General features: G+C 45.9%; 1 protein-coding gene across 5 annotated transcripts in view; it reads left to right on the forward strand.

The window, feature by feature from the left end:
• Window positions 1-24,132, forward strand: part of SLC8A3 (solute carrier family 8 member A3) — a 113,084-nt gene that overhangs the window by 19,303 nt on the left and 69,649 nt on the right. For all 5 annotated transcript variants that reach the window (XM_015630210.3, XM_015630212.3, XM_015630213.3 and 2 more), the window contains exon 2: window positions 949-2,760. In XM_015630210.3, coding sequence (XP_015485696.1) covers window positions 995-2,760 — 1,766 coding nt within the window. In that variant the 5' untranslated portion in view covers window positions 949-994. The remainder of the gene's footprint in view (window positions 1-948; window positions 2,761-24,132) is intronic.

A 24,132-nucleotide genomic window follows, 5' to 3' on the forward strand; every position in this document is an offset into this window, starting at 1 on the left:
AATCTGCTCCATTGTTTTTATATGGTATTTTAGGTTAGAGATTGCTTTCATTTTAGAAGATATTTGAAAATACATCAGTTTCTTAGGGATGCAAAGGGAATGTTGGTGGATACATGCATTTTGCTCTGTCTTCTGAATTTTATGAGCACAGCTTTTCCTAAATGTGGCATTTTTGTAGGTTTCTGTGACCATTTAAAAGCACGATTATTGATGTAAAATATGACTGTCCAGATGGCAAAGGAGAGGCTAGTGATATATGGCCTTTGGCACTTTGCCGAGCAGGAGTCTTCTGCCCTATTTCTGAGTTGGTATCTTTAACTTCTAACATGGATGCCCCATGCATCAGAAGGTTGGAGGAGCCCTAGGACCTTTCTGCAGACTCTGCAGCCTGTTAGGAGAGGCTCTTTGTGGGGATGATTTGGCCACTGAGGTACTCCATGATTTATAACTGAATTACATCCTACAAATGGATGTCATTTGGAGATTGCTCGCTGGCCTTAAATGGTACTTTTTGTGTTGCTAGAGACTGCTTGACTTGTTTTATTTCCTGACTTCTGAGGCAGGGGGGTCCTTAGGTTTGACAGCTTGTGCTGAGTTGAAGTACAGTGTGCTGGGAGATCACCATGGCATCACTAGGTGAGTGACAGCTGAGCACTCAGTTCTTCTGTTGCACATGCTTATATCAGAAATGAGCTATTATACACACACACACACCCCCCCCTTTCCTCTGAATTACTTTTCTAGCAATTGAACTTCATCTGCAGGGCATGTAAATGCTGCAGTTTGTTATAGTCCCTGCTAAATACCTTCTTCAAAGTGGCAGAGAGACAACCCATACATCTGTACCAGTACTCTTCAGTGGTGAGATACTGAAGTGCGTTTGGGTAAATGATGCATCTTCCTTCTCTCTCATGCTTCCCTCCCCCCTCTCTGTTTTGTTTGTTTCAGGTTCTCGGCCTATTTGGATCTACACAGTGGAAGTTGCATCTTGTGTATGGCGTGGTTAAGCTTGCAGCCTGTCACCTCGGCCTTCCTCCATTTTGGGCTGGTTACTTTTGTGCTGTTTTTGCATGGTTTGCAGGTGGATGCTGGCCTGACGGGAGACTCAACCAGTACAGTACAAAACAGCTCGTGTTCAGGATCTTTTGACTGCAAGGAGGGTGTTATCCTGCCAATATGGTACCCAGAAAACCCATCCCTTGGGGACAAAATTGCCCGTGTTATTGTATACTTTGTAGCGCTGATCTACATGTTCCTTGGAGTCTCCATCATTGCAGATCGTTTCATGGCGTCTATAGAGGTCATTACATCGCAGGAGAAAGAAATAACAATTAAGAAACCCAATGGAGAGACCACAACGACCACCATTCGGATTTGGAATGAAACTGTTTCCAACTTGACCCTCATGGCTCTGGGCTCCTCTGCTCCTGAGATCCTCTTGTCTCTGATAGAAGTGTGCGGGCATGGATTCATAGCTGGAGACCTGGGGCCATCCACAATTGTTGGCAGCGCTGCGTTCAATATGTTTATCATCATTGCCATCTGTGTCTATGTGATCCCTGATGGGGAAACCAGGAAGATAAAACACCTGAGGGTTTTCTTTGTCACAGCGGCATGGAGCATCTTTGCTTACATCTGGTTGTACATGATCCTTGCTGTCTTCTCTCCAGGTGTGGTTCAGGTTTGGGAAGGCCTGCTCACGCTTTTCTTCTTTCCACTTTGTGTCGTTCTGGCTTGGATAGCAGATAGACGCCTGCTTTTCTATAAGTACATGCACAAAAAGTACCGTACTGATAAGCACAGGGGCATTATCATAGAATCAGAAGGCGATCACCCGAAGGGAATTGAGATGGATGGCAAGATGATGAACTCTCACTTTCTAGATGGGAACTTAGTGACTGTGGAGGGGAAGGAGGTAGATGAATCTCGCAAAGAGATGATCCGGATCCTAAAGGACCTGAAGCAAAAGCACCCAGAAAAGGACTTGGACCAGCTGGTAGAGATGGCCAACTACTACGCCTTGTCTCATCAGCAGAAGAGCAGAGCCTTTTATCGCATTCAGGCAACCAGAATGATGACGGGAGCTGGCAATATTCTGAAGAAGCACGCAGCTGAGCAAGCCAAGAGAACCACTAGCTTGCATGAGGTACGGCCAGAGGAACCCGAGGAATTCATCTCTAAAATTTATTTTGACCCGTGCTCCTACCAGTGTCTTGAGAACTGTGGTGCCGTTCTCCTGACAGTGGTGCGGAAAGGAGGGGACATGTCCAAGACCATCTATGTGGACTATAAAACAGAGGATGGCTCTGCCAATGCTGGTGCTGACTATGAGTTCACAGAGGGGACTGTTGTCTTGAAATCTGGGGAGACCCAGAAGGAGTTCTCGGTGGGAATTATTGATGATGACATATTTGAGGAAGATGAGCATTTCTTTGTGCGGCTCAGTAACCTCCGTGTGGTGGAGAGTGAGGAACCTCCAGAGCTCAGTAACTCCCCATACCCAAAGGCCATATTGGCTTCTCCTTGTGTGGCCACAGTGACTATCCTGGATGATGACCATGCTGGCATCTTCACATTTGAGTGTGACATTATACATGTCAGTGAGAGCATTGGTGTGATGGAAGTCAAAGTCCTAAGGACATCAGGTGCGCGGGGTACAGTCATAGTGCCATTTAGGACAGTAGAAGGGACAGCGAAAGGAGGTGGAGAAGACTTTGAAGACACTTATGGGGAGCTGGAGTTCAAGAATGATGAAACTGTGTAAGTACCCCATTCATTTTTGTTCTCGGGTCTAGTTATGGTATTTAACCCCACATTTTGAGTCCATTACAGGTGAATGCTGACAAGGGACAGGCTCCTTTCTTCAGCTTTCCATCAGTTTCCCTACTTACCTCTTTCAGGCAAGAGCTGACAGCAGGATTTAAGAGCTCAAAGCTCTTGTCCCTTCCCTCTTGGGAATGACAAATTGAGGCTTAGAAATACTGGGGACCAGGGGATAGGAAGAAAATACATCATTCTCTGAGGTCCTGTACTAAAGCTAAGGGTTAATGGAGAGTTAAGGTAGAGAGAAAAGAAAAAAGATGAGGTTTTACTTGGCTGGGCAAACACGGGAAAGCCTCTTTTTGAACACCAAACATAGGGAACACAGGGCTTTGTTGCGATCCCTAGATTAAAGGTTCATAACAATTATTCCCAGGCATGCAAGAGCTGCTCAGTAGTCCTGGGGTTTTATTTTCACAGGAGCAGTATTTCATACCTGTGTCCCTAGGCTTGCCTGTGCAACTGGCAGGTCTGTGTGACAGCTAATTCACAGCACAGGCACAGCTGCAAAGCTATTCTGCTGGACCTGAAAACCGTGCAGCCTTCATGGCTCTATGGTCTACCCATATTCCCTACATCACCTTCTCTATGATCCCTGTACATCTGTTCATTTGCTACCTGTGGTTTTTCCCCTTATAGAATACTGTGGCAAATGGCAATAATGGTCTAAAGCATTGCAGATCACAGCCTGCCCATGTGGCTCCATGACCCAGTGTTTTCATACAGAATAAAGGAGAGAAGCAGCAGCCATCCTATTAATTCAACTTTTTTTTATTGCATACTAAGTAGCTGATGCTAAGCTAGGAAGTAATAAAGACCAGAGAGGAGATAATGTCTAATTGCTCTAAGTACCTCTTGTTAACGTTAGTGAGGAATGAGAAAAATCCCTTAGCTGAGTAGGGAGAAGGACAGAGGTGTGAGCCTGATGCTAAAACTCCCGAGTAATAAGTGCCTAGTTCCTTTTCTTAAAAACTTAATCACTTGATCTATCACCGGTAGAATTGTGCAGGCTTGCATCTAATATCAGAGAAAGGAAATATTTGTGCCAAGCCTCCCAATACTGTGCCCAGAAGGATGTTAATATATTAAATTCTATGAAGTAGGGATGTTCTAATTTGATAGGGCCTTCTGTTTTAGCCCACTAAACTATTTAATCCAGCTAATATCCATAGTCTTGATGCTTGATTATAAGTATGTGCTCTTCCTATTAAAGGAAGAGAAGCTCCTGTTGGCTGGCTTCAGAGCTGGAAGGGGATCAGCTGTCCTAATCTGGCCTTTTTGGGAGGATGGGCCATGCAGGTCAGTCTCCTTAACTGAGCTGCAAGCTGATTTTTGTAGAGAAAGTGAAGAAAAATGTTAAATATTTGGTTACGGTCTCCAGTGAGCAGGCTACCAAAATATGATGGGTACTATTTTGCTTCAACCGGGTCTTGAAGCAAAGAGACTTTCCTTGCTTGAAGATGACCCATCAATGAAAGGCCAGCAGATTTGGGGTACCAGAGAGTACTCTGAGCTATACTCCCTTTTTCTTGTGTGCTGGCTAATGGAAGACTTCTTTTTGTCTTTGAAAAGTGTGACAGAAGGTCAGAGCATATTTATATAGTTGCTTCACTTGGGTTAAAACAAATCACTTTCAGCAGGACCAGGAGCATCCTTGTGGCACAGAATCTACTAAAAAATAAAGGCAGTCCAGAAAACAAGTATGTGTAGGCTGCTTAACCACTGTAGTTTTTGCCCCAGCAATGGCCTAGAACATAGACAAGACATTTATAGGGTATTTAAAATGGTGGCCACACCTGATGCATTAATGAGACTTTCACTTCTGCTGGGAACAAAGCCCACTTGCCACAGTGACCATGGAGATCATGTGTCTGGCAGATTTTGATTTCTTTTGAAGCTAGAATTAGTGTAGTGGCTCAACATAGCATTTAATCACACTAATAAGCCTAACAAGGAGGGAGATCATACCAGCCAGCACATATCCTTATTCACTCCCTATTTACTCCTTTATTCATACCTCCAGAAATTACAGGAATGGAATTTTAGTCTGGAAACGTGGAGGTAATTTTCAGTAATCAGGCCTTTAAATTCAGTGAGCACAGGTCAGTTGCTGCATTTTGCTAGCTCCTCTCTGGGGTGCAGGTTGTAGCAGCTGTAGAAACCTGGAAGCGGTAGTAGGTGGGTTTAATATTTTCTTCCTTCTCTGCTTTCTAAATCTGAATGCAGAAAATTAATTCTGAGTAAATATTTAGGCTGTAAACAAATTTGAAGTGACTTAGATCTGAATTTGGACTTCAGACTCATAGTGCTGCTATCCTAATTAACAGTTTGCTCAGCCCAGTTTGGAAAGATGGGTGGGTAGAGTTTTTGGTACAGTTCTGCTGACCCAGAGGGCAGTGTATGAGTCACAGAATTGCTTGGTACAAGGCTGTCTGAAGACACTGGGTCACAAAATAGCCAGAACACTGTCTGGCTAAGTATTTGAGTCTCTGCCTCTTAGATGCCTTGCCATGAGGGGGATCTACCACGAGGTACTGACATCCCCTCCACACTGAAGGGGGAACCAAGAGTTCACCAAGCCCATTACAGAATAGAGAGGAAGCAGGGAGACTAAGATGATCAGTAGGCAGTACAAAGGGAGTCAGAAAGCAGTGATAAACTGATGTGCTCCCCACTTCAGCCTATTGTTTAGATCCTTGCCTAGGTAAACTGGAACTTGGGCTCTAGTTTCCATGCTGGTGTAAAACTCCTACACCAGCATACCCACCTCACTGCCTTATCCTTCTCAGTCTTCTCATGGAGTCACTTGGATATGATTTTTTGGCTCATGGAGGAGAGAAATTATTTAACAGCATCTTGCAAACATGCAGGACAGTGCTGGGCTATGCATGTATGCTAAGGATCTGCAGAACTGCAGCCACCAAGAAGCACTGATCTGTATAAACTGAAGGAGAGCAAAGCTTCAGTTCATGCTCTCAGCTTGTTCTCCATCATGTGAACTAAAAAAGTGCATTGTGAAGCAGCAGGCAATCTGTAAGCAGTTTGTAGACGTAGCAATGGCTAAATTAATCTGAGGGGCACTGGATCACACAGCATCCCTGAGATCAAACTATGGGAGAGGCGCTGCCACCTACCAGATCCCGAGGGCCAAGGATAAGCACTTTCCCTGAAAACTAAATGGAGAACAGGTCTTCACTTAGATATAACAAAACAAAATAAACTCTCTCAGGGCTGTTTTTGAGAGGCTTTCCCTAAAACATATGGGACCAAAAAAAGCTGAGTTGATGTGAGCTTTACAGAACAAGAGGGAAATGGGTCCTGCCAGCAGGTCTTGCTTATTGCCTCTGTGATTCTTTCTAGACTAACACAGTCAAAGTTTCCTTACTCACTTTTGGGTGGGAGCACAAGAGAAAGCAGGCTGAGGTTAGGGGGGCTTGAAACAATGCCTTTATTAGTGAAATATGGTCCTATGCAGAGTGTGTGTGTGTGTGCATGTGTATGTATGGGTGTGTTCGAGTGTTGGATAGCTGTGAACCAAGCCGTATAATCCTGAATGCTGTTGTCTGTTGAGAAGGGAATTGATCAAGTCTCACATATTTGATTATGCTGCCTCCTTTTCAATACATTTGTTATTTCTGAACTCCTGCCCCTGTATATAGGCCAGATATAGCCTATACAGCTGAAGTGGAATCCTAGCTCTCTTGTTGACTAAAAGGATCAGTCAAATAAAAAAAAATTTTTTTTTTTTGGCAAGATGACTGAATACTTTTCTTTTAAATGATTTTGTATGGAAATAAATGTTAGGTTCTTGAAGGTATGAAAATGAGGAAGAATGATTGACCCTGCTGCTTTATCATGTCTAAGCAATAAAGAAATCATTAAGAGCCAGAAGCAAAAAATGAATTGAGTTTTAAAGGATTTTCTTTTTACATTAGAAAGAGAACTCCTATCAAGTCATTCAATTTAATTTAAATTTTCTCTATTTAAATTGTTTCTTCTGTTTAAAACTGTTCAAATTCATATGGAAATTTGTCTCTGTCTTGTTTTAGAACGTTTGGAAAGATACACAAGTCACCAATAGCTAGTTGATATGCCAGCTAGACAATGAAGTTCTGCTGTTTCTTACAGCAGCTGTACTGAGTTAAGGCTTAGGCTGAGAGATGCACTTTGGTAGGTGCCTTGGTTGCTTGCTATGTTACTTGCAGGACCTGCAGACTACTGGAATTAAACCCATTTACCCTGAGCCTTCCCAGTGTTGCCTGTGGCTCAGGAAGGAGCTGGCTATCGAGAGATGCTGTGGTGTTGAACTGGTGTTCAGTGGGCTGCAAAGCCTCTTTGCAAAGTCAGCGTGGCTAAACTTCGGTAACACATGGAAACCTAAAGTCCCTTATCCATGTGTGTGTTAGGCAGAGCGCTTAATATCAGAGGGGCTGTCTACTCCTTCTATGCAGAGACTGCTGGAGACAAACATATTTGGCCTGCCTTGATAGGCAGTGAGATACTGTTCCTTCCCTTCAGGATTTGGGCAGGATGTTGTGCAAGTTGCATGTTGCCTCTCCTTGCCTGCTTCCCCGCAGAGAATCCCACGGGCTGCCGTGTGCATGGCTGTGTCTGCACCATGGAGTCACTGGCTGGCTCCCAGTATGTGCTTAGTTTGGTAATGCTGGTCTTCCAAAGGGCTGCCACGTCACTGTGCAGTGAAAGATCATCCTCCTGCTTGGGTCTTCGGACACTTTCTGGCAGGGGGCTCATGAAATGTGTGTCTTTTTGTGCACGTGGTGGCTAGAGGTGGTCCTGTCTGGATGGAGGTCACAGTGGTGCTGTGCCCCTAGGCTGCTGGTTACCAGTTCCCCCAGGGCAGACAGCACATGCTGGTGCTGCTGCCTTGTCTCCTGTGTGTTGTTCCACCCTTGTTTGGTAGGAAGGTCAGTATCCCTTCCCCCTCCTTTTCCCCTCCTGTCCAGGAGGGCTTGGACACAGAGACCCTGGGCCCTAAGCCCTTGCTCGTTCACCTGCCGTGATGGCTGTTGGCTTCTTCCAGCAGATCTGGTGATGGTAATAGTGGAGAAAAGGGAGCGGCGGTTTTCTGGTTGAAGGATGTCACACTGAGGCTTAGCATCATTAATTTGCCTTCCTTTTTGCCCTGCAGCACTTGAGGAAACTGTCAATTTTTTAATTTGATCACCTACACAGTCTTGGTTGTGGGGTGAATAGTCATTTTGAGGGGAATGCTGTTATTGATAGCATATTGATGTTGATTAGCTCATTTGCTTGGTGTTTCATCGGTGGATCTCATAGCACTTTGCAAAGGAGATTGAGAGACAGTATTCCCATTTTGCAGATGTAGAAAAAATACAGAGAAAACAAGTTCTCTTCCTCCTGGATTACCCAGCAGATCAAATGCAAAGACACGAATAAAAGCTGATCTCCCTGAACTGCTGACCTGTGCTCTATCCAGAGAAAGTCTGTGTACATCAAGCTTATAGATTCCCATTACTCAGGACCACATTGAATTTTTGTAGATTCACTGACCTCTCTCCAGACAATGAGAGATGGGCTGGTACAGGTGTAGGCAGAAACTGGAATATCTCACTATTCCCCCAAGCTGACAAGAGGAGCTGCAGTTTTGGATGTTCATTTTCCTAAATTAAATTTTGGCTACATGACATGAAGGTCTGCTGCATCAGCAGACTTTGCTTTATTTATATCAGCTGTGATGACTCCAATTAATGACCAAGGAAATAACAAAATTATTTTGCTACTTTAGTCTGAAATCTTGTTCAATAGCTCTCACACACCATACACTGACCCTAAGGCTCTGGGCTCTGAGCAGACAGCCTTCAAAAAATTAAGACTTATTAGTGGGGCTCCAGGCAATGAGAATTTGTGTGAGGCTGATGCTTTCCTTCTCTCAGGAGGAAATGCTTCCTCCCTATTAGAGCCTGTTGAGATTGAATCCTCCAAACTTTTCTCTAGTTTGCCTCTTTTAGTGGGTAAGCACCTTCTGGCTTTCTTTTCCTGCTTCTACACTTAAATCAGAAGTTCTTGATCCCTATTTTAATTCACATTAAGGGGAAATAGTAGCAGCTGCCCTCCAGTTAAGCAAACTTGCTCACAGTATTTTGCCAGTGGTGAAAGACTGTTGTATTTGCTTTTTGCTGTGAAATTCTCCTGTCAGTTTTGTTATCAGCATCTCAGCAGTATCTAATTTAACTGAATTCCTTTACATACATGCACAGATGCTGTAATTTCTGCCACTGTGAGGTCTAGGTGATGTGACCTGCAGGGGATTAGTGTAAGGTGTCAGGGGACTGTTTCTGGAGTGTCTGTAAAACCAGCCTGCAGAAATGTGACACCTTGACACCACACTGGGAAGAAGAGAAGCCCTGAGCTGACCTTTACCTTCCCAGAGAGCCCTGTTGGCAGGTGTCAGGGGGATATACTTGCCCTCTGTCCATGAAGGACAAACATCCTGTCTCAGGGACTGACTTCTTGCCCATCAAAGGAGGCATTAAGTTACAGTGTTAAATAGGGGAGGCCTGGGACCCCAGCTCAGAAATGAGGCACGTGGCAGAGATCAGCTCTTCAGCAGCTCTTGGGAAACTAGTGGATTCTTCAAGTAGCAGGCCCTTCAAAGGGATATTCTGGGATGTATAGGAGAGGGCACCAATATTCCTAATTTAGGGCAAACACAGAGAAATTCACCCTGACAAATGACACAACCATATTTTGGGTTTAAAAAGGAACTAAAAGACCAGAGAACTGATCCAAGATAAAACAGGTTTACTGTGGGTTTGCCTGCTTAACTCATACTGACTCATGCCTTGCTGAGTGGAGCACCTTTGCAAAATGAATAACTTAGAGGCCACATCCTTTACTCACAGAGTTAGAGGCACAGATTGTATTTGTTTCCCACATGTAAAGAAGAAGGAGGAAGTTTGAGTGATGCAGCTAAAAGGGATAAGAAGAGATGCTGGTGGCAAGCTTGTTGAACCATGTATCATCCCATCATACGTGCTGGGAATTTTTTTTTGAAGGCCAGCAGTGGGAATGCTACTTACAGCATCATTATAAAGTGTCTGTGACTTCTAACAAATCAGAATGCCAGTAAAGTTTGTGTTAAGTATGGGCTTATCCTTCTGTAAATGCGATGAAGAGAACAACAGAGTCTAAAGTATCCCCACCCAGAGGTCCTTCAGCATGTTTTTGATGTGATTAAAGAGAAGCAGCTCATGCTGGTGCAAGATGGCAGCTGTTTCCAAATAAGAGCTGATTTACCTGTTGCTAGCAGTGTGCTTTGGCTTTTATTTACCTCGTGTCAGGAAAAAAGGTGATAAAAGAATTTGTTATACTAGCTGATTGAAGCACTAGGGACCAAGTTCATCCTCCATTTAGCTTCAGTGAAAACAGCAGATTAAAGGTGGGAGGAATGTGGATTCGTACAAATTTGCAGCTGTCTTAGCAGATGGGCTGTTGACAGATGAGGCCCCTCAAGTCTCTGCCTGGGTGCTGGGTGCCAGCATGTGTTGCTGTGTGAGCATTTCATCTGAAGTCAGTCCTGGTGTTGAGCAGACACTGGCTGCTTCCTGGGTCACACCCTTTGGGTGGACTGTGCTGGAAGGGCAGCAACGTGGAAGTCGGAATATCAGATAGGAAATTCTAGTTCTGCCTGCCAGAGTTTGCAGGAACTGTCCTTAGGAGGCCAGCAGGGACATCTGCTGAGGTGCCACAAAGCCTAAGCATCTTCATGAGGTACCACAAAGCCTGAGCAGCTTCATGTGCAGCATGGTGCAGCCCCAGAGCTGGACTACAGTGACTGGAAACCCCGCTCTGAACAGCACATTCCTGACAGCCTCTGCTTGTCCTGACTCTCTCCTTCCATATCCTCCTGTGGTGACCTTCTGGGTGTTAAAAGCCACAGCTCTGTTCTCCTGCTCCTTCTGCTAGATGGTGGAAAATCTCCTTTAATACTTTCAGGTGCTGGGGAAGAAAGAAACTTCTTCTCTCTGCCCTGTTCACCACTCCAAGGAGTTTCCAGGGGTGGTTGCTCCTGCCTGTGCTGTGGGTGTTTGGCTGAGTGTGTCATTGATGGTTTATCTCCTGCTGCATTTCCATGAGATAAGCAAGCCAAATGTGTCCTACCCTCAGAAAATTACCTACCTGAGCACTCTGCTGCTTCATTTTTATCCTTTAAAGAAAAAAGTGTGATAAAACCATCAATATTTAATGTAGAAATTTTGCTCCACTTATCTGAGCTTTACCTGTCTTCCCTCCCGGATTGGTCTCTCCTTTACCTCAGCTGCTTGAGAGTTTTGGTTTAATACTGCTATCTCCATTTCCTTCAGTAAAGACAACTAGATCACAATGCTATTCAGGAAGGCTGTGACAAGACCAGTGTACTGGCTTTGCAAGATATCAAATGCTCTGTTTTCTAAGATACTGAATATGGTTACTTTTGGGGTGGGTTGTGATGGGCTTTTGTAGCTCACAGTAGTTTTCTCATTCTGTGGTGGAGCTGGGAAGAGGGAACATGTGAACTGGCAGTTTTTCCCAAATGTGTCCTGTTTGCTGACACCACCAGAGGTGGGTGGAACTCTGAATAAGGCAGAAGCACAGTGAGCAGACTATGTATGAGCAATAACTGCTTGCTGGGCTCCCAGGGTTTCATCAGCTGGATCCTGCAGACCAGTGTCTGAAAGCTGTGGTGGGGTGGAGGAGCCTGGCTACTGCTGGTGTGAGAGGCTGTAGCACTGGGAAAACATGAGGAGCTGGGCACACCATCTCAGTGGCAAAGACAATGCCTGTCCTATTGGAAAGTCTTAATGCTCTATGATTAGCAAATTCTTGACATAATTGTCTTTCTTGCTCTTTTTGTGGCCTGAGAAGTGGAGCAGTGCTAGACATGGTTTGTGGGAGTCAGAGCTGATGGCAGCTTCAGTAGGTCATTAGGCTTTGTGGTGGGCAGCTGTTGCTGGCTTTCCCTTGAGGTATTGGATAAAAAAAAAATGTCAGAGGCTTGATTAACCCATCCTTTAAATGGTATGGAGCAGCAAAAATCCAGCACAACAGAAGTGACATCTCCCCTGGCTTGACAGTAAGCTGTAGACAGCAGTGGCAGAGCAGGAGGGGACGTGCAGAGTGGGTTCCTTGGAGCGCAGTGCCCAGGAAAGAGGGTAAAGAACAAAGGATCTGCTGCCTGTGCTGCTGGGAGAACATCAGTAAGTGGCAGGTGGGTTTTTTTCTTCTCTGAGCTCTGTGGGGAGTAGCTGATCCCCTCCCATGTTCCTGTGCAGTGCTTTTGGCCATCCAGGAGCTGGAGGAGGTGAGGTGCCATGGTGCAGGGACAGCAGGGCAGCTGGGTTTGTAAGCCTCGTGCTGCAGCTCTCCTGGAAAGGTCTGGTTCATGAGGGAAAATCTGAATGAGTCCAGACTAAAATGGAGACCAAAATCCAAGGGTGAAATAGGCCACTGCCTTTGGGTGCCAGCAATGGAAGCATGGCCAGCCTCAGGGGAAAAAGCTGCTTTGTGCTGGGGTCACTCTGTCTGTCTCTGAGGGACCAGGGTGGTCATTCAGCTCTGGGGCACATGAAGGCAGGACAGATGGATGAGCAGGCAGGAGGAGGACCCTTCCCAGCATGTGCTGTATTGACCGGAGCCCCTGAATGGCCAGGCCTAGGACAAGGCCAAATGCCTTTGGAGACAGCTTCTTGGGATCTTTTTGAAGAAGGCTGAGATTCCCATGTACACGTTGCCTGATGTGTCATACCTCATGTGGTGCCATGTTTCCTGTCCCAAATCTGGGAATGGAGCCCAGCAGTTACCTGGGAAGGGAAGGGATTTCTCCCTTGTGGTATACAGCTGTCCTGGTAGCAGCAAAGGAGTTTCTCAGGGCTGTGAGGTTGTGGAAGAGAGCAACAAGTATGCAGCATCAACAAACTTCTGATAAAGGTACCTTTCTCCCAATTTGATAGGGGGAGATGATTTTTTAAAGTGAATTGCTGTATAAGGTAATGGCCTGCTCCCTGGAGAGAACATCTAATGGAATGAAAGGGTATCTCTGTCTTGTTTTGGGCGGTGAGAGCTTCCTCGAACCGCTGCCCAGAATACTTGTGAGACACCCTATAATTCAATTAGAAGTACCCTCCAGGGAGCATATAATTATATCATATCTATGAAACATAATGACAGCCCCCTCATATCACATGGTGAGCAACTGTCTGCTGCTGCCCAGAACCTTTCACCGGTAAGGAACTAATCTGCTTAGCACAGATTGAACTCGGTGGTGTACAGTACTTACCCAAATGCTTCTGAAGGGAATCCCTGCCAGCAGAATAAACCTGTTAGCAGCATGTGAGCATCACTGCACCCGCATTTCTCTTCCCAACCTTCAGGACACTCCAGCCAGGGCTGCTCACCTGTACCTTTGCCATCTTCTCTAAAGCTTCTTGGGAATTTTAAATATTGGGAACTTTTCTTTATCCTTTTAAACTTGTCTTTTTCCCCTTATTGTGTAGTAATAGCCAGCGATGGAGAATGTGCTGCAGGAATTGAGGTCCATCAGAGGCAGTGTCCTACCTTTCTGCTGATAGTTTGTAAGATTTAAATACAAGTTGGGATATTCTGGGAAGAGGAGCAATTGTACTATCAGTTGTAATGCAGGCCCTCTGGTGTGAACCACAGCATAGAAGCATCTGAAAGGGTTTTAGACTAGAAGTGAGGAACACTGGCCACCGTGTAGAGGACTTCCATGGGATATTGGAATTCCAATTAACTCTCACAAGAGGCACCAGCTTCAATGAATCTGCAGAAAACTGTAGAGAGAGAGCAGAGTGACTTTCAAGTACCTAAAGACATCCTGTGGAGGAATTTCCTGAACCACAGCAGAAGTCAGCTGGGAAACAGCGTTGTCTGCCTGGTGATTGAAGAATACCCTTAGTCCAGAGAGGACAGACGATGCTCTGCCAAGGCTGCCCCCAATCCTGCTGTAGTTCAGCAGCCTCAGATGGCTCTCACAGAAAGTTCATCCACCCATGTGAGTAAACTCATCTACCTGTCATGGGATTATAGTTGCTGTAGGTACTGTTGAGCTGCTGTCTGTCAGCCTCCAAGTGTCTTTTTGCCCTCAGATCCCAGAGCTCTGAGTGAGCTGACACCTCTGGACTATGAGACAAGGAGCTTTGAGAGGTGATGGAGACAGTGGATGAGTGAGGTTTCCTCCCATTACGAAGCAGGAGAACATTATGCTGAGCTTGAAAACAGTGGATCTGAGTCCCAGTGTGTGTCCTTGACTAGCATTTTGGGGGTGAATCACCAAAGGTGCAGCTGAGTTTTGTTTAGATGGCACTAGGGTGCAGTGTCTTTTTTAGGAAGGAATTCTTCACAGAAATGGTGACTGGATAGTGGAAAGGGCAGGGAGGTGCTGGTGTAGTCACCGTCCCTGGAGGTGTTTAAGGAAAGGCCAGCAGGGCTCAGTGCTCTGGTCTGGGTGACAAGGTGATGTTTGTCACAGGTTGGACTAGATGATCTCAGAGGTCTTTTCCAACCTAATTGATTCTGTGATCTCTGTGTGATTTTCTCCTTGGAGACAGTCCCATGGGGAATCACTGGCCATCAGGGCCCTGGTGGGGGTGTGTCCAGGGCTCAGAGGAGCTCTGCTGTGAATTGTTTAGTAATTTGGAGAAAGGCAGATAGAGAGCATCGTGGTTGGAATGAGAAATGGATTAGAGTCCCTTGCTAAGAACCATGGGGCCTTGGTCTTCTCCTCCAACGTGGGGCTGGCTTTCCTTCTGCAAGACTTCAACCAGGGCTCCTCAGTCAGTGAGAATGTCTTGGAGATGAATTAATCTCCCATTTTCTTCTCCACTAACTGGTAGGAAAGGAAATATCAGTCTTGCTGAAGCAAGACAAAGGAAGGAGGAGCTAACCTCTGCTCTTTCTGCTGTCTCTGCTCCCTCACCCCAGAAAACAATCTAGCACTTTGGAGCCTATGTGCTTCTACTACCTACTGCCAGTGAATGCATCAGAAAACTGGGAAGGCATCTGTTCTTTTTTCAGGCAGCGCTGCTGTTGAGCATGGCTTGGAGTGAAGAGAAAACCAGCATTCTTCCCCATGTTTATCTTCTTTCTTCTTGGCATGTAGGTATCTGTAATGATGATCCCCAGCTCCAAACATTGCAGAAAAACAAGAGATCTGGCATGAAGGAAAAATCTGAATCGCAGTATCCTTGTCCAGGACAGGAGACTTAGACAAACACTTGGGGCAGGCTCTCACTGGCTGCATTTGACTTGTGTTTTCACCACAGCTCTGGAGTAACGCTCACTGCTTGTGTGCATTTATTGTGTAACACCTTGGTGTTCTGTTCCTGGGGAAACTCCTCTTACCAGCTGGCTTTTGCTTCACTTGGCCCTGGGAGCAGTTGCATGCTTTTTCACAAGGAGGTGGGACAGTAGCACAGTCGAGGTTATCTGACCTCCTGTAGGCAGAGCACTGAGAGGCCCTGAGGAATATCGAGGTAATATTATTTGGTTATCCTGGGCAGTTTCTCATAGAAATTAAAGATATTTTGTGGTTTTATTTCTCCTTTTGTATGGGAATCCAAAATCACTCAACAAATTGAGCAGCAGAATCATTTTTATCTGCTGAGAAAAAGCGAGTGCCCACAGGTAGGCAGTGTTTGGCAGCCGGTGGTCCTGTGAGGTACCATGGGGCAGGGGGTTATCAGGACTAGGAGATGCCTGTGCTGGGCAGGTTTGGGGGCTGGCACAGTCAGCAGCAGTGTGCCTGTTCCACGAGGAGGGGTGTGCTGCTCTTGGGGAGCAGGCAGTGAGCCAGGTGTGAGTGCCTGGGAGCTGAGCATCCTTCAGTGCTGGATGGGGGACTGGAGAGTTTGTGTCATGCTCACTTGAAAACACAGGCTCTGGAGAGCAGAGTGGTTGACACAGCTGGGATGCAGGGACTAGAAATCAGACAGTTTCTTCATCAGGAATGCAGATCTGCTGCAAAAATCACAGGATTCATTGGATTCCATGGACACCAGGCGCTGAGGACAAAGCCTCCCTGGGGTGGCCTGCCCAGGGTCAGCTCTGAGATGCTTCTATTGCCATGTCCAGATGGGGCACATTTTGGACCCCAGATTGGATCTTCTTTGGGAACAGTGATAGGTTGGTGGGTTTTGTGGCATGCTGTGGCACTGCTGACCCTGCTCCCACAGCCCTCTCCAAGGAGCCCGCTTGGATCTGAATGTCAGCTCTTGCTGCGAGGCTCCTGCAGGGATGTAGTGTCTCACCAGAGCCCTGCCATTTAAAGCATCAACCTCTTGCTAACCCCTTAGCAACTGTGGAACTGTTGATCTGTTTCTGCCTTTTTGCAGCAACTGGGCACACCATTCCCTCCTCTCACACGCACATCGCGGTTTTTGTGCACAGAGGCTGATGCTACTGTTTCTCCACTCATGCTGCCTCTACTGAGCCAATAAGAACTTGTTTCCAGACTCTGGTGAGCACCCCTGAGACCTGTGGAGACTGAAGTCCCGTCCATAAAGGTGGCAGGGTCTCCCAGCCTGTTTGTTAGCTGATGTCAGGGCGTGTGACGTGGGCACGTGCCTATCTTGTGCTATAAGCTCTTATTCACTCAGTCCTTTCACCAGAGACTGGGTACTTCAGAAACTTTAAATTGCTTTTAGCCATGACTAAACTGAGAACCTACAAGGAAAAGCTTTTTTACATTGAAAGAAAACCAGCTGGGAGTGGATGTGTGTGAGATTGTGCTCTTTCTAGCTGCAGAAGGTGACTGGGAACAGTCAGCATGAGTTTACTACAGCAGATTGTGCCTGACTGACCTGATGGCTTTCTGTGGTGAGATGACTGAGATGGTGGCCATGGGGGGAGCAGTGCGTGACATTTATCTTGGCTTTTGTTTTTTCATCTGTTCTCCTATAGCATCCTTATAGCCAGAATGGGAAGAGACAGCCTTGATAGGTGATACAAGATGGATTAGCAGGCTCTCTGGTCTGTCAGACTGAAAAGGTAGTGGTCAGTGCTGTGAGGGAAGCCAGTTCCTAATCACAGCCTTGAGAAGCCAGCATATGACCTGAACAGTTCAGCACCCTAATCCATGCCAGGGATAACAGGGTAACATGCAGCCCTCTCCTGGTGAGCCCATATGCACTGTGGTCCAAGGGGAAGTTGGATCCATGCTGGAGTGTGGGTTGCTGGCCAAAGAGACCTTGGTGTACAGCAGAAAGGGCCCAAGGGGCCTTGGGAAGCTGGGAGAGAAATGCACATCTTGTACCTGGGCTGGGGTCAGCCATTGCCCTGGTGCAGGCTGGGGGCTGGCTGGCTGGGAATAGCTCTGCAGGGAAGGAGCTGTGCTGCAGGGAGAAATTGCTTGGTTCATGAAGTTTAAAGCAAAGCAAGATTGAAGCAGTGCATTGATTTATCAGCAATATATAATTAACCAGCAATCAGTGAACTATATAAGAGGGATTAGTATCAGCAACACAGGGAAGAAACCACAGTTCCAGTCACCTATGCAATGCTGGGGCTCAACTACAGATTTCCAAGAGTCCTTCTGTGGCTCCCTCCCAGAAGTTAGGCTCACACACAGTTATGTGCCTTGCTGGTGTTCCTGTCTCAATGGCAAATGTGCCTAGGGTGAGTTCCTTGGGACCTTGGTGGTCCCTGTGGACATCAGTCAGCAGCACAGCATGTCTGAAGTATTAGCCAGAGTTGTCACTGCCACTGACTTGCGATTTTGCAGGCAGTTGCAGAGGTTTGTTCCCTGTAAAAGATGGAATCAGCTCTGGCCCTCACTGGGATCTCAAGAGAGGGTCTCCCTGGGCTGCCACCTTCTCCCCTACTCTGGGGAATATTCAGGCAAATCTGGTGAGCTTGAATTTCCCACCCAATGGCCATTTTGTGATTTTTCTCCCATTTGAAGTGGATGAGTGCTCTTAGATGCTGACCAGCTGAGGTGCTGATTACTGGACATGTAGCAGAGCTGGGGTGAGCACAGCTCTGCAGTAGAACTTATATCCCTGTCTGGGAAGTGTCCTTCTTGCTGGACCTCCGGGGAGTGTTAGATAATGTCCCTTTGCATGATACATGTGTTATGTACTCACCATGCGTTATTCGTTTTCCATCTGCCCAGGTGTACACGGCCATTATTGGCTGCTGGAATTAGCTGAGGACATGGCAGCAACATCCTCTCCTGGTGATCTGCTGCTTTGACCTTCAGGTCTAAACTTCAAGTGTCTATCACTCATTGAAATTGTGGGGCAGAAATAAGTTCCCCCTGTCTACGCCCTGTGTGAAACTGGCTGGAGATCAGTAGTGGTAACCCCAGAGCAAGTTTCTCTTCTGGACACTGGCAGAAAGGGATAAAAACCAGGAGAAGCAGAAATAATAGTAAAAAAAAAAAAAAAGCTAAAGACAAGGAGGGAAGAAGCACCATCTTCTCGGTATCTCAGATAATATGTATTTCATGTGAAGTACACAAAAGCCAGCCTGGCTGTCTTTGAACCCTGATGTCTGTTTGAATTTTTTTTTTTCCCTGTTGACATTCAATTTTAAATAGAGTAGTCCTCTGAGGGCCTGAGCTCAAGCATCTCAAATGTAGTAGAAAGACTCCTGCAGTTAGAGCGGGTGGAGGGAGTTGCATTAACCATCTCTTTGCTGGTATTTGCTGTTTTGCTGGCAAGTTACTTCCATGTCATTTGGACTTGATTGGTTGGAAGAGCACAAACCATGCAGTCATGACAGCTTATTTAAAGCTTCCTTTCTCAGGCAGTCCAGGTGTCCCTAGATGGCTGTGTGCCATGAGGACATGTCAGTAAATAGCCATGAAATTGGGCTATTTACATGAGATTTTAACCAAGGTCTGCCAGGACTGGAGTGCAAGTAGGAACTGAAATATTTAAGTCCCCTATGGAGTGGAAGGACTTTATTTTCCTAGCTGAAAGGGTATGGAAATTTCACAGGCTCAGAAGAGCAGTCTGTGAAATATTCTTTGAGAACCTGTTTTTAGAAGTGTTTCTTTGTGAAAAATGTAATAAAAGGGCAGTTCATACTCTTTTGGCTGAATAGCATTTTTGTTCCTTGTGGTGACTTGGAACACAATAGGAAGCCATGAGAAGATGCAGTAATTCCTACTATTAGGAGCCTTTTCTGCAATTGTTCCTGCTCTCCCTGGATTTCAGTCAGAGCAGGAATTTGGCACTTCCATTGGCATTCTTGACCTGGATGGAGATTGGGAAATTTTCTCTCAAGCATCTGTGGCTACATGCTTGTTATTGAGAGGGTTAAATCTCAGTGATTTGGGTTGAAAATGTGACATAAGAGATTAGATCTAGAATCCCATTTTGCTGGTGCACTGATAACAGGATCTTATCAGCCTGCCACTCTTATTTGATTACTAACACTTGCTACTGCAGAAACTGAGAGGGAGAAATGGGAAGTGGCTATTGATTGGCAATCAATAGGGACTGAGGTGCTTTCATCAGCCCTGGGGAAGGTGGCACATTCACCTGCTAATTGCAGCCTGCAAATCCCAGGGGGGATGCTCTGGCATGGCATAGCAGCATGTTGTGCTACCAGACCAATGCTTTAAGGGATCAGTCTTGAAATTAGTACTTTTTGGCACTGTCCCTGTGTAAGCTGTGCCATCCAGTGACAGAGCCACCCACGTTCCAGCCTAAGGTTAGGAGTATTGACTGAATTCATCAAACATGCCCTGAAAGGACGCAGAACAACTGGATATTGTACAATGGGGCTGACTGTGATTATTGCTTGAATACTGATCCATCATTAAACAATAGGGGCTTGTGCAGTTGGGAATAGGACCAGGCCTCCATTTTTCTTGATAGAAGCCAAATGGAGATTTGTAATCTTTTTCTTCTCTCTTTTTCTCTGTGTATGTTTCTATATCCATCTCCTCTTCTCTAACCCTCTATTTCTCAGTCTGTGTGTGTTTTACCTCCAAGTGCACCTCTGCTTCATATGATTTTAAATGTCCTCAGAGAAAGAAGTCCAGATTGGCAAGTAATACAAGTATAAGAAAAGATGAGGAACATCCTAGATAATGGTGGTGGTCACCTCCAGTAAGCGGGCTTTAAGGTTTTAGAAAGGGCAGCCTCTCTCAGAGCCCGATGTGTTCAGCACACTGTGGTGGATACAGACTGGGCCACAGGTGGTCCCTAGGTTCCTGATGACTGGGAGCCAAAATTCAGAGGGGAGACCATCTCATTCCCTTTGGCTCATTCCTGAATTAGACTTGATGCTGGACAGGGCCAAGGTACCTCACGCCATTGCTGGTTATCCATACAGACCATGGAGTGCTGCACCTTGCCACAGGACCATTGCAAACAGGGACATTGCCAGGCCCAGATAAATAGATTTTCAGTTCTGTACATGTAAGCAGGATGGACATTTGATGGCACATCTGGCATCACGCAGGGATCACAACTTTGTTCAGATTGAAACGCAGACTTTGGGCACAGCTCGTTCCTGATGTAGAGGTTCACGAACACTTGCATTGCTGTAGCCACTCCTGCTTTGCTTCTCCTTAGCCTGCCTCTCCACTGTTAGCATGACTCTTGTTCTGCAGTAGGCTGCCTGGAGCTGAGCATGGCTATTCTGTGCCCCAGTGACCCTCCCTGGGCTGGCTGCCTGAAGTGGGAGCTGGGGCAGGAGGCACAGAGCTCTGCAGGGTGCACCTCTGTCCAGTGACCTCCTAAGTGCAGCTGTGCAGGGCGAGGATGTGGCATGTTCAGTGAAAGGTGTTTTTGTGTGAAAGCCTTCCCTGGGATGGAGAGGAATACCCTTTGTTTTGCTCAGTCTCCATTTAAACTCAAGAGAAAAAAAATCTAGTTAAGAGAGTGTCCCATTTGCATTATTAAGTCCTAGAAGTCAATAATGCCAAGCAGAACATTAATACTGCCCCCACTGTGTGTCATTATAAAATGATATTTAATGACACAATTGTAAACTGTTTATCTGATAATGAAATGTATTCTGTGTGTTCTACATGCAGAGCTTTGTATGAGAAACATCTTGTTGGATTTTTGCAATCCACTATACTCTCACTAGATTAATTATCCTGATTCTGCCATGTGCAGCTGAATTGACCTGTGCCTAATTCTCTCTTAATTTTTACTGAGCCACTGGTGTACATCAGAAGAGGATCCCTTCACATTAAGATAGTTTCACTGGTGTAAACCAGGCAAAATAAAATAAGGAGTTTGTCCCTCATATAGGGGTTGTCAGCCTTTCTCAATTTCTGCTGCCTTCAAAATATTCTACGAGAATATATGAGCCCCTTTAGAGACATCTGACTTTGTCTTATAGAGTACAGCAATCTTGTTTTTTCCAGTAACCTTTTGTGAATCCCTCAGGAGCAGTCCTCAGTCTGCCTTCAAAATGGCAGGCTGAAAGCCACTGCTCCAAGCCTTTTCGACAAAAATTCCCTTCCAAGTCAATGGCTGTGTATTGTGGCATTCACTGTCCATTAGCACTTCACTGCAGAGGGTGAAACAGTTAACTCCAGAGCTATTTTAGCTGCAAAACTTTGGTGGCCTAAATAAGCCTGCAGCAGTTCTCTCATTATGTGCTGTTATATTTAATTTCTAGTATGTTGTGTAAGAGTAGTGTACTAAGCTCTTTTCTCATTAGGGACTCTGGGAAGTTTGTTCTGTAGTACACAGAGATGCGCTGTGCTGAGCAGTATTGCACTGACTGATAGATTATGGCTTCATGGGATTTAAATAATGAGACGTGGCTGCAATTGTTGATGTCTGCACTGTGTGTGAAGAGTAAGAATTACTTTTGGGAAAGCATCTCTGTCATGCCATGGGACAAAAAAATAATTCTGCCATCCAGTGTTCTCCTTGATATTGCCCCTTAATTTGGATGATGTAGTTATGTGTGCCAGAATGCTGCTGTGCTAAGGCTGCAGGCTCAAGCTTCATTTTCCATGGCAAAACCAAATCATGTTTTAAGTGGGGATCTTTTTTTTTTTTTCAAATGGTTGAGTACAGACATCTTTCTCTTGATTTACTGTCACAATCAAGAAACAAGCGCTTATCCTCTCACTACAGAATAATAAAATAACATTCAAATGATAGCAATAGGCTGGCACTTAGAAACATTCTGTGCTGACCAGAGCTGGTGTGGTAGAGCATGACTGCAGTGGTTAATAGCTATTTAAACACCCTCCAGCTGTATTGGTACCAGCTGTGTATTTGGAGTGGTAGAGCACGGCTATGGTGACGCTGCTCTTCAGGAAGTGCGTGGTGGCTCTGTAGAGATGACCAGAAACGGTGAAAAATTCTGAAAAGGAATGAAACCACAGTGTGATGGTTCTGCTGTCCAGGTTGGTAGAGCACAGTCAAACTCGAGTCTCTCAAAACCAGGCTGAACAAGTTCTAGTTTTATTGACTGAGGCTCTGTCTGCAGACATTAGTTAAAGTCTGTTAACTCCTTGTGTGGGTAGCTCATTCCCAGGACCTTACTCTATCTTAATTGCCTTTTACAGGAAGATTAAGTTAAACTGAACTGAGGTCATGTTACTTCAGAGCATGAGCATCAACACAGGGCTTTCTAATGCCTTAACTTCCCATTCCTAATTAATTCAGCTTAATTTTCCAGAGCATCCCCAGGCAGACGAGGCCTTCCCAGTGTTGCTAGATTATATTTTTCTTACATGATGTTGGAAACACGTGTACCTTCTCATGCTAAACATAGAAGATGGGGATAGAAGACAGGCTGTGGCAGGTCCTGATTTCTCAAAGATGCCAGCAAGGAGCACTTGGAACTGCTGTCTAGGACTGTGCCATTACACTGGGGCACCCAGTAGCACCCCCAAGCTCTGGCCACGGTGGAGCTCCATGACAGTGCTGGCTGGGGAGCAGCTGGCACAGCACAAATTGGATTTTGGATTTCAGGCTGGCCCAGGCCTATTGCACTGCACTCCCAACTCCCCACCCCTTGCTGCCAAAAAGAAATCACCTTTATCATGGCTTCAGTTGCCGTAACTGAGTAGACTGGGATTAGATTTAGGCATAATTTCTGTTGGGATTTTCTTCCAGTGGTTGAGCATCTTTTCTCATTCTGGCCATGTTTAATAGTCTTATATGATGCAGCTCTAAAGGGAGTAGTTGAGGAAGCATCTCTGCTCACTTACTAATGAGTCCTTGCAGCAAAATGGTAAAAGGGTGTATGAAGGGCATCTAGTCCAGCCCAAGATCAAGGTGCAGCTAAGGCAGCTGCAAGCAGAAAAGTCTGTTTCAATCTGTTGCTAAAGTACCTGTGGCTACTTTAGTTTTATCTGGCTGATTCCCTTTTTTCAACCATTACTGTGTAACATGAGATGGGGGAAACTGTGGTCTCCTGGATCTGCCTCTGATTTGCTGTGCAGCTGTGGGGAAGCTGCATTACTGCTCCATGCCTCAGTTTCCCCACATGGAAAATAGGGGTAATATAGCAGCCATTACCTTTTCTGTGCTGAAATATCATGGAAAGTCTCTTGTCCCTGGTCACTGCTCCCTGCACTGCTCTGTTCCAGGGAAGCCCAGGACTGAGCATGTCTGCCCTAAGAGGGGACGTGTAAGAAGGGTCAGAGTGATACTGAGGAAGGCTGGAGCTGACCCAGAAGACCCAAGGGTGGGGATAAAGCTAAAGGTGTCTGTTCTGCACTGGGTGCTGGTATTGCAGGATGCTGGCTTCAGCAGAGCTCTGTGTAGGGTCGAGTTCTTACATATATCCAGTGGCATGGACTGCCACCAGGGGAATGCAGAACTAAATTCATGTCAGACAGTGCATCTTCAGTGTCATGGCCCCCACTGGACTGAGTATCTCTTCCTTCTGAGGACCTAAGGTGTTTTTCAAGTACATTGCTTGAACTGCACATTAGCTCACAGCTTAGCATCTTTCAGTGGTAATGGAGAAAACTATCACTTGGCATTGGGCTGAATGGTGGCAGGGTGGCAACTTGAAGCCTTGGGAAAGACCCTGAAAGGTTTGGTATTAGTTCCCTTGTGCTAGAGAGATGTACTGCTCCATCCTGATGGAAAAGAGATGGTCCCTGAGATCTGCCTGTTCCCCATGAGGTGTTGGGAGAGTGGTGGGAATGGTACACTGTCTCCTCCAGGCTCGGTGGCTGTACTGGTGCTGTGGCAGTGGGCTTTTCCCACTGGACATGGGCTCCCTGCCTCTGGCAGAATGGTTGGCATGCTGTTGACTGCATGCTATGGTGTGCTTCCTGAGCTGTGCTGCACCCAGGGACACAGGCAACATGATGGATACCAAACTAGAAAAAAT

The sequence above is a fragment of the Parus major genome, chromosome 5 (assembly GCF_001522545.3).
Source record: "Parus major isolate Abel chromosome 5, Parus_major1.1, whole genome shotgun sequence".
In the NCBI taxonomy this organism is placed as follows: Eukaryota; Metazoa; Chordata; class Aves; order Passeriformes; family Paridae; genus Parus; species Parus major.